Raw genomic sequence first — 16,748 nt, 5'->3', positions numbered from 1 at the left:
AATTTCTAATGAAAATTTGTTATAAATAAATTTAATATTTTCTTCTGAATCATATCTTTCTAAAATATTTTCAGATTCACCACTATAATCACAATCTTTATTAGAATCCATTATTATTTTAAATAATGTTTCTTTGAGATTCTCATCTATATTTAATTATTAATTTTTGTTTTAGCCCAACATTGATTTGCATAATGTCCAGGCTTTTTACATTTTTTTTGCAAATAATAAATTTATTATTATTATTTTTAAATTTTCTGTTTTCCGTGATTCACGACTNTTTTTTTTTTTTTTTTTTTTCTTTTTGTCTATCAAACAAATGCCTTTTTTTTAATAAAATTTTTCTTCTTTATCTTAAATTTTTTTACCTTTATTAGGTAAATCCATACCAAATTGATCACAAAATTTACCTAGTTATTTTTTCTCAAGTAAATTATGTCTTTTAATTTGTTTGTTCAATTTTAATTCATTACAAAGAGCTAAACCCTCTTATATACAAATACTTATTAATTTTTCATAAGTATAATTATCATAAGGAATAAAAATATAATCTTTTCTTAATATTTTTCTAATTCTTTCATCAAAAAAAAAAGGTAAACTATCTATAAATTTAGCTTTCCAAAGACTATTATTATAATCTGGTATATCATAAATACGAGATAAAAAGATATCTTTATACCATCTAAAATCAGTCAGAGTTTTATATTTTAAATTATTTAATAATGTACGAATTTGTTCATCACCAGTAAAATGTTTAATCATTACCATTATTAAAAAATAGACTGCATTTTCTGTATGAATATTATTCTCAGTTTTTATTGAGTTAAGAATTTCATATTTATAGGACCGATTTAAATAATTATCTCACTAACCTTTAAGTTGACCAGTAAAACCTGTCGTAATCATTATAGCAATATTTTTATCATTATTGCCTGAAGTTTTATACATAGTACTATACATAAGCATTCTGTGAGCAGTATTAGAAATTTGTTTATCACAAAACCATCAATATTTCATTCATAAATACTTTTCTCATTGCAACTATTAGAGAAAATATATTTTTGTTCTTCAAAAAAAAAAAACATCCATGAGCTGAGAATGGGTCTATCATAATATTATTTAGTTTGAGTAGGTTTATCTGCTCATTTTATTTTATTAATTTCTTTATCAGAAGAATTTTAAATATTTTCGAACTCTTCATTAAGAGTATTTAAATTATGATTTTTAAATTTTTGTTCTAATAATTTTTCTATATCAGAAATAGAAGACTTAAATTTAAAATATTTTATTTCAGGAGGGGATTGGATAGAAGAAGGTGCAATAAAAACAATATTAGTTTCTTCTTTAGTTTGTACATGAACATCAAGTTTAATCTGATTGATAGCCATAATAATTTTATCTTTGCGATCTTTTAAAGAAATAATTTCTTCTCCTATTATAGTGAGATATAGATTTATATAATTTTGTTTTCAATTATCTGATTTATATGTTTAACAATTATCTGTAACATATCATTATCAAATAATTTTGAAAAAGCAGTAAAATTTAAAACTTCATTATTTTTTTCTATTATAAAATATTATTGTGGAGGATAAACAGATTTTTGAATCTGTTCAGAAAAAAAGTTATAATTTTTTTCAAGAATAGAAATATAATCTATAATAAATGATGTAAAAAACCAAGGAACAAAATGTATTAATTTATTTGATTTTCACAATATAATAAAATTTTTGTTTAGATAAACTTATAAAATACCATTCTCTAAAAGATTCTCATTTAGGCTGATAAAATTCTGCATTGATCATCGCTCTAGAACGAGATCTTTTCGTAAATTTATTTTTGATTTATGATCCATTAAATAGTAAAATTCATTTATGAAACTTTATCATCAAGAAAGGTTGTTTACAAAGAGGGAATAGAGGGGAGCAAACTCGACCGTGTCATCCTAAACACAATATATTATATCTTTAATAATGACAAAGTTAGTGGAATATCACTATGCACTTTTGAATTTTATAACCTTGTCACTATTTGCTTTTATAAAACATTGTATTATTTATATTTTTAGTTGGAATCCAGATTATGCCCGACTCTTCCTTCTATATATAGGATGTATTGTGTTCTTAGGAGGACACGGTCGAGTTTGCTCCCCTCTATTTCCTCTCTGTAGACAACCTTTCTTAAGAAATAAATAAAAGCTTCAAGCTCTTGATTAGCTCTTGATACAAACTTGTTATTGTTTTTATTTTCGTTTTACTGTTTTTATTTTTTATATTTCATAGATTAGCCTGAATGACAAACTAAATCATTACCTTACTATGACATTATCTATATTTATTTGTAACTTGGAATTTTAATGAGATGATAAAAGATTTATTTGAGTTTTGGAATTTTTATTTAATATAAGGGTTTTCGGTTAAAACATAAGATAAGAGATGAACTAGGAAATGATAAAAACAAGGTTCGAGTTGAACCAGAAAATAATAAATTCATGTTGTAGCCATTCATCTGCTTAGCCGAGAGATGACGTTTAAGGTGTTTATGAGTGATTTTTTTTATGAATTTATGTTTTTGAGGTGGTCCTCGGTAAAATCCCCTGTTGTTTAATTTCTTTGGTATATCTTTGCTAAATCTTTTTATGTTTTGTAAAAGTTCTATAGATGAACCTTATATTAATTATTATTCCAAGATTTAAATACCTCATTTTCTTAACTCAAGATATATATGTATATAATTATCAGATTAACTTATTAAAATTGGTCCAGGCATATGAGTCTATTCTTTATTTTACATAAAAATATTTTGACAATGATGATCATGCTTAGATAAATTGAACTAAATCGACAAAAAAAAACATTGAAATCCGCTCGTTTAATTTGTGTGTTTTTTTTCCGAGGATCTAAACGAAACAATGACAAAAACGTGTATTCTACAGTATAAAACTATATCAGTATTATAAAGAACGAGTGAATAAAGTTACATAGTATCTGTTCTTCCAATTTCTTCCATTGTAAACTTGTTAGATAATGAATGGGTGATGTGGTTTTTAATCACAAGGATGGTGGAAGTAGCCTTTGAATCTACCAAAGCAAACATGTCTCCTATTGTTCCCAGTTCCGAATCCTCACTCCAATCTGAAAGGCCTCCCAACAGTGGGGATTTCGTGTCGTGTCGTCTCCCAACTATTATGGTCTCGTGCTCGTTCTCTATGGATCGAATCAGCGCGACTGTCCCGGTCCCATCTCTCACCACTTCTTCTACATAACTCACCCTCTGATCACTATCATATCGTGATTTCGCCAATATCTCACTCATAACTTCGTTGTCCAACTTCTTTTCCATGTTTGTATCCTCGATATCAATACTGATTGCCTCGTCCCTGAGGATCAGCCGATATATGGTCAAGTGGATGTTGATTTCTGCCGCCATCCTTGATCCTATAGCAAGTGCCTCTCGGTCGTCTGGGCCCCCGATGAAAAAAACAGCCACTCCGAATAGGTCCCCGTGTGATGATGGCGGTGCTCCTGTTGTGGCTGATGATGATATAATGGTTGGTGCTCTGTCGACCACGATGGCTGTGGTACAAGGCACCATTTGGAGAACTTTGTCATTCATCATCTTGATACCTAACGATGACGATTCAGCGGTTGAGTTAAATCTCCGGTGAAATGGAATGATCACGAGCGAAATCCTCCTGTCCACTGCCATCTGACACACTTCATCGTGCATACTTGCATAAGGAGATATCCCAGTAAAGGGATGTACGGTGATGGCTCCATGGTATTTTTGCTGCAAGATTTGGAAGGCATTGATGATACTTATCGGTGTGTGGGTCTTGGCAGAGTTTATTTTTTCCAATTTGTGGGGAATGAGCAGTGGATGAGCACGACCAGCAAGCTCGACAAGGTGTAACAAATACACATCAACGGGGCTGCGCTTTGTAGGATGGAAGCTTTCAAGAAGTTCGATTATGGAGAGGACGTTTTCTTGGTGGTGCACGCAAGCTAAGACCCGGAGTTCGGAGTCTGGCCTCAAGTCCAACATTGTTCTCCTCTTGTAAAATGTGTGCCTCCGCAAAGGATCGTACAAATACCTGAGCAAATTGGTGCAGATAGCAGTAACAACTAACATTGATGTGCACAAAACCACGAATGTATTTTCATCTATTGCCTGTGCCATCAAATCAACTAATACAAGATCATCAACGGGTTTCAAAACAATGTGTGTTTGTTAAAGCAAGAGTGTATAAAATTTTCCAAACCTTGTTTCTCTTAAACATCTTGTACAGACCTAGTTCCAAAACACCTTGTACATTCATCACAAGGCCAATCTGAACTGATTCCCTAAGTGGTATTCCTCCAAAAATGGAAGAGAGCGTTGCTCCAAGAAACTTTCCGACGCTGGCGATGAGTATGACTGACTGCACTGTCAAATAGTCTCCAATGGTAACCTTGAATACGTCGATGACCAGCCCGTTCTTCACGAAGTAGAGAGGCATAAAGATCCAAGAAGTGATGAAGTCTAGCTTCTGCGTGAGGGCTGATCCCAAGGGAGGGCCTGCGGGTATCACCATCCCATAAACCAGAGGGCCAAAGAAAATGTTGAGCCCGACAGCTTTACTGCAAAATCCAGCCATCGCAACACCAACAAACACCATGTAAATGAAGCTTTGCTTCAAGGGTTCTCCCTCCGGGCTTCTTTGCAATGCCCATAGAATAATGGGTCGGACCACGAAAGCAACCAACAGCACAAAGCCAGACCCTACTGCAATACTTCTTATAACCTCGATCCAGGAATTTGAACCATTTTCATGCGTCAAGATAGTGATGGTTATGATGCAGAAGCCAAATGCATTGCTGACCAAGGATGATGTCAAGGCCACTCTCCCAAACTCCGTATTCGCCATTTTTAATTCCGTGAGGTAGCGAGCTACGATTGGAAAACTAAGCACAGACGACGTGATAGCCACCAGACCAAGAGTGGGGGTTGTCAAACTATAGCTGAGCCGTGATACGATGGATGAGGCAGAGATGCTTAACATTAATGCCAGGACGACGGTGGAAATCCCGATGATTATCTCTTTCCTCTCAATCTTTCTCAATATCCAGGGATCCATCTGCACTCCAATAAGGAAGAAGTAGAACATGCAACCAAACACTGCAAATGCATCAAGAAGGATCAGACTCTCATAGGGATACACAAGTTCTGTAAAGCCAGCAAACCTGCCCAAAAACGATGGACCCAAAGCCAAACCAGCCTGCATGAACAAAACATCATCAACCCATATAACATTTCAATCCCATAGACCCACTGGCAAGTTAGAGTACGTAATCAACACAAAATCAATTACCAGTATGTGGATAACCATGCTGGGTTGGCCGAGAGGGCTGAGCAGGCGAGAGGTGAAGAGAATGAAGACGGAGGAGAGGGAGAGCTGTGCCAGAATGAGAGGAACGGAATAATCAAGAGGATTGGTATTGGCGAAGATGCCCCTCGAATAAAACCTCCCGATCGGGATGCAGATTGATGAGAGATTCCCCTGCGGATGATATATCTGTGCATATGAAACTATGTCATCGGGTTCCATTGCAATAGACCCCATTTTCAGACATCAAACGCCTGCAAGAAACAGGCCGTCCGGGAGGGGGTAAGGAGAGATGAACACATGCATGCATGCAGAGAGTTGAATTCCAACGTGAGGTTGGGAGGAATTCAAGAATTTGAGGTGCTCCCATTAATTGGCTAAAGTTCGCCCATTAAAACCAGATTATAGTCAGGATTTTCAATAAACGTTAAATATAAAAAAAATGTAATCTTATTTTAAAAATAAAAATAAATAAATCACTGCTGGGGTTACGGTGACGGGCTAGCCTCACACCTTCCGTTTTTTTTATAATAAATTAAATAAAAAGAACTAAATAATTTTTTTAATATAATATATTTATTATTTTTGAAGTTTTTTTACCATAAAATTAAAAAATATATTGTAGCCAAACTAACGGTTTCCATGCATGGGGTGAAATCAAGATTAAATAAAACTTGATTTACATATATATGTATATGTGGAAAATTCTTTGTGAAAAAAAAATGGTTGTGGCTTAGCTCCGCCCATCACCCCATGCACTGATAACAAATTGCATTTTTTTGTCAAATATATCTTATTCCACTAATTCTAAATTTTTTCAATTATAGTCTATTATCATCATAGTGCCGACGTGTCATAGAAAATGATGACTAGTAAATTAGTGGACTAAAATTGTAAATTGACAAACAATAAGATTAAAAATGAAAAACATATAAATTACATGACTATAAATATAATTTTTCCATGCACGTACTTAGCTTGCGAAACAGAAAATATAACTAACCTCTAAAAACAGCTTGTGTACTCAACTTTTGGTTGATAATTATTTGGAGCTAGGTAAAAGTATTTAAAAAAAAAAAAAAAAGAAAACAATTCTTTTTCCATGTTGAAATGGCCAGGCCATTGTTCATGTTTTGGAAGAAACAAGGAGATCAAGTTGAAAAGCGAACCACATCTTAATGAAAAGTCAATAGGTCAGTTTCATTGTTCCGTTTTTCTTGTAAATTCGTCCTCTTGTTATTCTTCTCATCTTTGGGTTTGCGTTTGCATGGATTATGTTTCGATCCGATGAATAAATTTCAAATGACTGAATCTGAAATCTATTATATTGATCCATAGAAAAAATTAGGATGAAAAATGAATTAAATTTGTGGAAATTGAGAGAACCCAAATAAATATAACGGATTCAGATGATCACGAACCTGTAATTTTTCGATTTCAAATTAATCTTCAATCCAGATAGATTATTTTTTAAGATTTAGAATCGATTCTTGCATGTGCATGGATGTTTTCAGATAGGGTGTCTCCAAATTAATTTAAATGACTACCATTTTGCCTCATTTAGTAGATCTATATATGCTTTCGATTCATGTATAATCAATATTAACGATGTTTCCTTTTTCACGTGTAAATCAAATTTCTTGTCTGCTTCTTGCTACGCTATGCAATTTTTGTTTATATAAAGATCTGAATTCGGATATCTATATATGTTACATTATATATACACATATATTATGACGATCGACGTTAAATCTCGAGCTGAACTATATATGTATATATATATCAGGGAGTATGAGTATGAAAATAGAGCAAAGGCTTGATACTGCAGACTCAAATGATCATGGTAAAAGTAATGGCTTGATCATATTTAGCTACCGCGAGCTGGCTACTGCAACGAACAACTTTAGGCAAGAATCCCTTCTCGGGGAAGGTGGTTTTGGCCCAGTATACAAGGGCAAAATAGAAACCACTGGCCAGGTTATTACACACACATTATTATATGAAATACACGTTTTACAATTTCGGCTTTGTTATTAGTCAATTCACATTCTTAGTCCACAAGTTTTGCATTGTTTTTTTCAATTTTATGTTTTTTCATCATAATGCTGATATGGTACCCGAAAATGATGACATAACACTGAATATTGATGTCATGTATTATTAAAAATTAAAAAAAATGTAAATTAGTTGGCTAAGACCGTGAACATGAATAAAAACGAAAACTGTACAAGTTACATGAACAAAGACGTAGTTTTTCTTGTATTAACTCAAGTCATTTTGTAATTTTGCGGGTGTTCAATTTACTTGCAGATTGTTGCTGTTAAACAGTTAAATCATTCTGGTTTGCAAGGTGACAAGGAGTTTCTGGTGGAAGTTCTCATGCTTTCTAATCTGCAGCACCCTAACCTCGTGAGCTTGATTGGATATTGTGCCGAAGGGGAGCAACGCCTTCTTGTGTATGAATTCATGCCTTTGGGATCTTTGGAATGTCACCTCCATGGTTTGGACTTGATTAATTATTACTCTCCTGTGATCGCGTAAAATAATTATTACTCTTCGATTTTCTGATAAACTGTGATGCCCATTTCTTGAATAATGTTCTAGACAATACTAGCATCAAACATAAAATAATAGAATAGAACAATAACTAGAAGAGTTGGTAAGCAAAGAAAAATTCATGGAGTAACTTAGTACGTGAAAAGATCATGTGGTGATGGTAGGTTGACATTGAATTATTCTACAACAGTAAAAGTTTGTAGAAGCAGAAAACAGGTTTATATGAATTTGTGACAACCACATCTGTATTCAGGGAAATGACCAATATTGCACTGTAAGTAATTAGGTTTGGTCTTTTTAAGTAATCAAAATTTGGTCTTCAAGTAATAAGTTAATTTTTCTTATTTTTGTTTCTGTTTTGCTAGTAGAATATATGCATGTCATGTCAGCAATATACAACCTTATGTTAATAATATCTAGTGTCATTCTGTAGTTTGGTGAAAAAAGACTAATGTTGAAGAAAATATTTATTGTTTTAATACCTAGTTTTAAATAGTCTGATGACTAAATCGTACACAAGCCAACTTACATGATGATTTTGGTAAGGGAAAACAACATTTTTTGTATTATATATAACTTACATATTTTCATTTTTTATCCTGGTCAATTCACAATTTCAATCTACTAAATTACTTTTTTTTTTTCAATTTTAATAATTTTTCATCAGAATGTTGACATAACATTAGTCACGTCAACAATGTCCGGGGCCACATCATTGTTTCCTGGTGTCACATCAGCATTCCGATGAAAAAAATACCCAAATTGAAAAAAATACAAGTTAATGGACTAAAACCGTGAATTGACCAATAAATAATAAAAAATGAAAAAAATATAAGTTATATGACAAAGTGTTGTTATCCCATTTCTGTAATTTTTCTCCTTATTATTCATGATGTCCTACAGAAATATCATATGATAGATGGATTAAAGAAACAAGTAAAATTTAAAGTCTAGCCTACGTAATTTCCATTACCCATTCACTAATCGTCTATATATCAAAGATATATATAACTTCTACATTCCTTTATGTCCCAGTACTTGCCTGCATGTTGTATCATGAATTCAAGATAGATCCTTAGATCATGCAAATATAAATAAAAAGATATCATCGCAGATCTTACACCTGATATGCAGCCATTAGATTGGAATACAAGGATGCAAATAGCAGCTGGTGCAGCCAAAGGATTGGATTTCCTGCATAACCAAGCTAAGCCTCAAGTAATCTACAGGGACCTGAAAGCATCTAACATATTATTAAGTGAAGAGTTCCACCCGAAACTATCAGATTTCGGTCTCGCCAAGTTTGGTCCAGATGATGATAAGTCACATGTCTCCACCAGGGTAATGGGTACTCGAGGATACTGCGCCCCAGAATATGCTCAAACTGGAAAACTTACAGTGAAGTCTGATGTATACAATTTCGGTGTTTTTCTGTTGGAGTTGATCACCGGACGTAGAGCGGTGGAGGTGACTCAAGGAAGCACAATGCACATGCTTGTAGATTGGGTATATATTTCCAAATAACTAGTAGTATTTACACTGCTATATATATATATCGTTGGAAGGGGGATTGGTGGGGAGAGTTTGAGTCATGCATTATTCTTGCTATATACATGTTTGTGATTGCGGATACTTATCTTTTTATAGGCAAGACCTATGTTGAAGGAGCGCAAGAAGTTCGTGAATCTGGCAGATCCACTACTAAAAGGCCGATTTTCAGAGCATATCTTAAGCAAGGCCGTAGAAGTGGCTCTAATGTGTCTCCAAGAAGATGCACAATCTCGGCCTAGCATGAGTGACATAGCGCATGCCATGAATTACTTGACATCCCTATCTTTGGAGTATGATTCGAATACAGATCATAAAACCGACGAAGGAGGTGTACAAAGAAGTGAGTTTAAGGAACAGGAAACGTCCAAACAGTTGGACATCGAAAATCAGGACCGAGAGCTTGCCGTTGCAGAGGCTAAGATGTGGGGTGAGACTTGTAGAGAGAAAAAAGGCGAACATATTAGGCCGGATTATTCGAACCGATGATCAAGTTGCATCTCGTCTGACAGCTATCGTAGTCTTGATTTTCGTACATATTAACAACATAATGGAGTCAAAATCTGTTTCCATTATAAAAGTAAGAACAAAAATAAGTGTTTGAGGCATAATTTGTGAAGGAATTTGTAGAAGTAAGACTAGCAGCATGGCAATTTGTCTTATTCTTTCTTACTCACTTTCCCAGGATAGAACAAATTTGGCTGTCTAAGGAAATATCTACCCGTCCCATCACATTTACGGCTTTTCTTGCCTCATCTCAAGTAACTGCCATCTCATTCAATTTTTTTGCTAGGAAAATTTCAATAATAAATTGATGTTTTTTGCCCTTTTAATCTTTGTCTTTTCTTTTCGAAGTCCTAATATGACTTCAAACATTGTTGATATAACATCAAAACATCGTTGATATGTCTGCCGTAATTTTATTTTTTGCCCTTTTAATCTTTATCTTTTCTTTTCGAAGTACTAATATGACTTGAAACATTGTTGATATAACATCAAAACATCGTTGATATGTCTGGCGTAATTTCATCGCTCCGACTAAAAAATACAAAAACAAGATTGATTTATTAGATGAAAATCATATTTTGACCAAAAGTTTGTTTTAACTAATTAACTCACATGAGAAGCTTTGGAATTTTTCCTTTGATTTTTTATAATATCAAATTTCGTTCACATATATAATCCATATATTCGGAGCTGTGCAGGTTCAAATACAAATCTCGAATGCTTTAAACCAATCATCGTTATTATTTATTGTATAGAATATTTCATTCATTATAAATATTTTATGTAATTATCATTACATAAAATGAAAATCTTGTAAAATTTTGTTGGGGATCGATATAGAGTTTAGAGAGGAGTGAATAAACTCTCTCTTTCGTTGATCTCTTTTTCAAAGGGTGCTAAAATCCTGTTAGAGATTGTAGCTGATCTTGTTCAAATATATAACCAACAAATCACAAAATAGTGCGGAAATGATCTGATGGTTTGAGGGGTGAAAATGATAAAAACAGTAGGTAGTAGACAATGGTTGTTTCTGGAAGTTCGAAGATAAAATCTTCTACGTCTCCCCTTCTTTTGTTTCCAGAAGATATCACTAAAAGATTTTGGATTTTATAGTACAACACTTGTACACCTCACTTCAGCAGGACTTACCCTTTGCCTACTGAAACTCTTAGCTTCTCAACACAATGTAAATAATTGCAACAAGTTTATGGAAAAGACTCTTTTCCAGATTAAAAACTCCTCTCAACAAGATATAAGTAATGTGAATAGCTTTTGAAGAGTGTGAGAAACAGCAGCACAAGATGATCTCAACAGATCAGATATATGATATGAAGCGTGTGCTACTTTTCTGTATATTGAGCTTGAATAAGATAAGTAGTTCTGAGTGCTCAAATCGACGTTTGTATAATAGAGAATGTGTTCATTGTTGAGTTCAGATGGGGTAACGTATAAACGTCGTTGATCTTGTGTATTTATAGAAGTCTTGATTCCAACGTCTATAAACAAAACGGCTTCTCAAACTTCTGATAAAATCAGCTTTAATACCTGAAAAGGGTCCTGCAGAAAGCTTTGATACAGTCAGTCTAGTTTTCATACTAAAACTGGTAAGTCGTAATAAATAACTTCGTATGACATTAATGGTGCAATTAATACTAGTACTAGGTACAGTAACGGTAACACTTAAGATTAGTTCATTTTGCACAAAAGATGTTAAGTTACTCTAGTTTAGACTGAGTTCTGCTTCTGGTTTCCTAACCCGTTGAAGCTTAGTTCTGCTTCTGGTTTTCTAACCCGTTGAAGCTTAGTTGTAACGCCCGAAAATTTGAAGGTTCACGTGAACTACGTGCATGCAAGTTATTAAATTTCTTTGGTATTTTATTTAATTGTTTTAAAACTTTAAATGCATATTTATTTCATTAATTTGTGTTTAATTATTTTTGTGCATTTTATGCATAATTATTGCATGATAGGAATTTATTTCATGATATTTTAAAAGTTCATGCATTAAGATTTTTAAGTTGCATTTCCCGTTCGAACGAGGAACGGAGACGGGGAAATTTTCAGGAAAATTATTTTATTACACGATTTATTTTTATAAATTAATTTAAAGCGTTTTTAAGAGTTCCAAAAATAGAATTTTTGGGGTATTTTTACCCACATGATTTTAATCTTTAACGGTACGCTAATTTTATCAAATCGGGAGACTTTTTAATGGTTCGACTAATATTTTAAAAATCTTTCCAACACGAAATATTTTTTGGGAGTACGTTTGGATTTAATGGGCCTACTTTTAAGCTTGTTGGACCTAAAATCTTTTATTTAGTTTAAATAATTATCAATTAAGACCCATTAGTCATTTGTTAGCTATTTAAATAATACTAATTAACCCTAAAACTTATCTTAACCTAAACCTAATCTCTCCCAACAGCTGACACCCTCCCCCAGCTATTGTCACTCTCGGTTTTCTCAACAGCAGCTCATAACAAACCATCGGCCACTCCATTCTTTGCATTAGAAGCTCTCCCGGTGTCTCCCTCCTCTTGTTTGGTTCATCAATCATCAAGGCATGCTTTGTATCATCTTTTCTCGCATCATACATGTTGTATTACGCTGATGTTTATGTTCATGCATGGGAATTCCAATCTAGCTTAGTACACGAAGAGTTTTCGGTTCCTACATATGTTCTTGCATTCTTTTGATTGCTACTCATGTTTTGCTCTATGATGTGCAAGGGGCTGCCAACGTTTGACGTTTAGGGGCTGGTGAGGATGAGAGAGCCGAGATCTAAATGCTGGAGCCGAGTAGGAGTCGAGATCTAGCCTAAGGAGGAGCAGATCCGGTCGAGTTGTAGCGTTTGAAGGTATTTGGGGACTAGATCGGGAGCTTTTGGAGTGTTAGATGTGCATGGCTCATCACCAGCCTTGAAGCCAATCCTATTGGGTCTGTGGAAGGGCTAGGAAAAGGCTGAGCACAGCTGGCCTTGTTCCTTAGGTAGATCGAAGGGCTCGAGTAGTTCTTCTTGGAAGAGGCTCGGTCTTTGTAGGTGTTCAGGTTGCTCAGCAAATTCATGCTTCGGTTAGGCATGGTTTAGGAGATTTATAAGGTTTATCGGTGGCCCTTAAGGTCTGGACACGTGAGGGATGATAGGAGTGGACCGAATTATTGAAGAGGTGGGGATGTTTTGGATAAGGGTAGTGCATGAGGTGGCGTGACAAGAAGGGCCGAGAGATTGTTTCATGTTCTGAATTAATATCCGAAGGTTTTGAGCCTAATATTGTGGTATTACGAGCTTCATAATGTTTTTAAGATATAATAGTAAGTTGGGAAATTTTCGGGTAAGTTTCGAGTCGTTTCGGATTAAAACCGGGACCCCGGTCCAATTTCTTAAACGAGTTGGTTAAGTTTGGTTTTAGGCTCGAATTTACGTCTAGGAATGCCTTTAAAAATGTTTTGGGATATTTTAAGGAGTTTGATAAGCTTCAAGTCAATTTTAGAGTTCCAGGGGTGAAACGATAAGTTTTGGGTTTCAAGGGGCAAAATAGTCATTTTGCACCCGGTGTGAGCTTTTGGTCCTAGCAGCACCCTGAGCACAAATTTGGATATTTTAAATGATTATGCATCATGTTTACGATTTTTATGCAATTATGATAAATACGCTGCATGCTCGGTTTAAAAGAAAAGTTGTGCATATGCATGTTTTTATTAAGTGATGAAAATGACGATATTTTTGAAGGATGTGATTTGGTTGTGACTGACGATGTATATGTATATGATGACATGAGATATGATGAGCTGAGGCCCGGGCTCAGTGGGCGGGTAATGCTGTCGCTGATGTCCCCCGCCGCCGTGTATCACGGTTTTATAGATGGATCCATCGATAGAGCTGATACGATAGAGCTGATACGAAAGTCACAACTAATGAACTGAATTCAATTAAAAGAAAATGCTTAAGCTTATGTTGATACGATGAGTTGTTTTGACACGTATATGATGACATGAGATGACATGCTTTGACACGACATGATTTTACACGAGACGATTATGTTCATGTTTTAAAGTTCATGAAAGTTATATTGAATATGCTATTTTTCACTGCTGTGTGCCTGTATATGTACTTGCTATTCTTGGTACAAGTATGTTGAGTCTTTAGACTCACTAGGCGTGTGTGATGCAGGTGAGTTCGATGTCGAGGATACTGGAGGTGATGGATTCTGAGTTAGCGGACCTGATGGGCGACACGAATCGAGGACCTATGATTTTTCCGCACTTATACGATTTTATGTTTTGGAGAGGATACGATGATGTTATCCGCTGTTTATATTTTACTGTTGGATGTAGGATTTTTTACTTCTTTTACTCCGTATATTTTATTGGTAATTAATTATGATAACTTTTAAATGGTGTTTTTAAATAGAATAGCATGCATACAATTTATTTAAATGTTATTTTCAAAATGAGAGCTTTATAAAAAAAAAAAAAATTCCGCATTTTAAAACGAGTAGACGTTTCATTAGTTCTGCTTCTGGTTTTTATATTGCATGTTGATTTTAACTAAAGACCTGCTGGTTTTGATTCTCATCGCCACAATTTAAGTCTAACAATTTTCCCCTTTGTGGTGATGCCAAAACCTAGACGTTAGTAGAGATAAATAATGGCAATATAAAGCATATGACAATTATATATTAAGATAATTAAACGATAAAAGTTTTAGTCATCAGTGCCAATGTCCCTGAAAATAATTGCGTCATTCTGTGCATCTTGATCTCTTCTGACAGAGGATTCTGCCAAGTCTCCAGTTCTTCTTTCTTCTGCTTGTCTTCCTTCTGGTTCTGCTTCCCCCTTTTTGGCATCCACGACCATAACTCGAGCAATTAAATCATCAATGCGTCCAAAGAAATTTAGAATTCCATTGTTCAACATCTCCAGATATGGTGCCTGATGAGAAACTCGTTCATTGAGAACAGTAAGAGATTGAGATTGGGACTCAATCTTGAGTTAAGTTATAAGAATAAACATTGAGTTAACAAATTTTTGAGAACTTAAGTTTAATGTGTCATAAATTTTAGTCATGATCTTAACAGTTAAGATTATATCTTGTGGGAATTTAATTTTTTCTTTAGAAAGTTGGGTTAGTATGATGGATGGTGAGGTTAATTGATAGATGCATGTAAGAGATGAGGTAGACACCTTGTCTTGATGAATTTTGAAAGCCATTAAAAACTTGGGATTAAGTAGATATGTGTATTGGAATTGTGTTATCCAAAACTACTTGGGTTGCGTAAGTTTGAATTTTAAATTTATGGGATATGTGTTAATACGGAAATTTTGGGTGAAATAAAAACAAAAGGGAATTAGTTGTGTTCAACATAGGTTACTAATGGACGAATGTTAGATTTTTATCGAGTAAAAAATCTAAAATCTTGATGTGAGAATTCTAGAACTCTATGAATTATAAGCGTAGTTGATTTATTAGAGTTAGTCTAAGACTACCATGGGTTAACTTATTAAGTTTATATGCTAGAATTAATTAAGCATTAAGGATACATAAGAATGCGACATTTGTCCAATGAGAAAAGTCCAGAGTCTTAGGCTTCAACTATATTGTAATTGGAAAGGAAACAATTTAAGCATGTAATTGGGACTTGAAGGGCCTTAAAATATAGGTAGAAGATCGATATTGTATATTTGGGTTTTATGGATTAACGTTACTCGAGGATTAAGATTTGCAACAATTTTATATTGGGAATGTACTTGTAAATAATTAAGTTACGAAAGATTGGTACCGTAAGATAAAGATTCGATTCAAGGATCTTAGGCTAATATTATTATGGGGTTGAGATAAAGTTTAAATTTTGAGTGTATTATCGAGGATAGGAATCGATCAGTAAATTTTGGTGCTAAGGTTTCTTAGGGTGAACTTCATAAATACAAATGTAATATATCAATGAACATTATGGGTATAGAATAAGGAAGTAAGACGCAATAAAATTCGGACTGCCATTTCTAATATTGGGAAGTTTAAGAAAAGTTGAAATTTGAGGTTATAGAAAAATGAAACTAGGTCACCATGAGTCGTTATAAGTTGAGTTTCGCAAACCAGGATTTAGAAGGTAGAGTTAATCGGGACCGAGGAGACATAAGGACATCTTAAGATTTATTGTTTTATTAGAGTGGCGCCGCAGAAGCTTGAACTATTGGGATACTAGAACTAAATCTAAACTTTTTGTTTATCAAGAATAAGCGAATTTCGGGGACGAAATTCAATTTAAAGGGGATAGATTGTAACGTCCCGAAAATTTGAAGGTTCAAGTAAACCACATGCATGCAAGTTATTAAATTTCTTTGGTATTTTAATAAATTGTTTTAAAGCTTTAAACGCATGTTTATTTCGTTAATTGTGTTTTAATCCATTGTTTATTTAAAGTTCATACAATCTAGGATTTTTATTTAAATTATGGATTTAAATTATTTTATGCATAATTCATGCATGATAGGATTTAATTTATGAAATTTTAAAAGTTCATGCATTAGGGTTTCTAGGTGCATTTCACGTTCGAACGAGGATCGGAGACCGGAGAATTTTCAGGAAATTATTTCATTACACGATTTATTTTTATAAATTACGTTAAAGCGTTTTTAAGTGTATTTTTCAAAAATGGGATTTTATTGGGTATTTTACCCGCATGATTTTAATTTTTAACGGTACGCAAATTTTATCGAATCGGGGGACTTTTTAATGGTTCGGCTAATATTTTCAAAATCTTTTCAACAC

General features: G+C 33.9%; 2 protein-coding genes across 3 annotated transcripts; one reads left to right on the top strand and one right to left on the bottom strand.

Annotated features, from left to right (window-relative positions):
• Positions 1-2,888: 2,888 nt before the first annotated feature.
• LOC140986063 (cation/H(+) antiporter 15-like) lies at positions 2,889-5,701 on the bottom strand. 2 transcript variants are annotated; one of them, XM_073454025.1, is made up of 4 exons: positions 5,351-5,701; positions 5,223-5,257; positions 4,262-5,157; positions 2,889-4,170 (listed from the first exon to the last, which is right to left on the bottom strand). In XM_073454025.1, exons 1-4 carry the CDS (start codon positions 5,560-5,562, stop codon positions 2,977-2,979), a joined length of 2,337 nt encoding a protein of 778 aa, XP_073310126.1. In that variant the 5' UTR covers positions 5,563-5,701; the 3' UTR covers positions 2,889-2,976. The 2 variants fall into 2 exon arrangements, with proteins under 2 accessions (XP_073310126.1, XP_073310125.1); XM_073454024.1 differs by having other exon boundaries at positions 4,262-5,257; positions 5,351-5,700.
• Positions 5,702-6,442: 741 nt separating this feature from the next.
• On the top strand, positions 6,443-10,257 carry LOC140986880 (probable serine/threonine-protein kinase PBL7). The gene is made up of 5 exons (XM_073455270.1): positions 6,443-6,558; positions 7,152-7,342; positions 7,676-7,865; positions 9,036-9,427; positions 9,569-10,257. The coding sequence occupies exons 1-5, from the start codon at positions 6,468-6,470 to the stop codon at positions 9,956-9,958; spliced, it is 1,254 nt and encodes a 417-aa protein (XP_073311371.1). The 5' UTR covers positions 6,443-6,467; the 3' UTR covers positions 9,959-10,257.
• Positions 10,258-16,748: the final 6,491 nt, after the last annotated feature.

Source organism: Primulina huaijiensis, chromosome 10 (genome assembly GCF_012295235.1).
Source record: "Primulina huaijiensis isolate GDHJ02 chromosome 10, ASM1229523v2, whole genome shotgun sequence".
NCBI lineage: Eukaryota > Viridiplantae > Streptophyta > Magnoliopsida > Lamiales > Gesneriaceae > Primulina > Primulina huaijiensis.
This window is presented reverse-complemented; position numbering and strand designations above follow the sequence as displayed.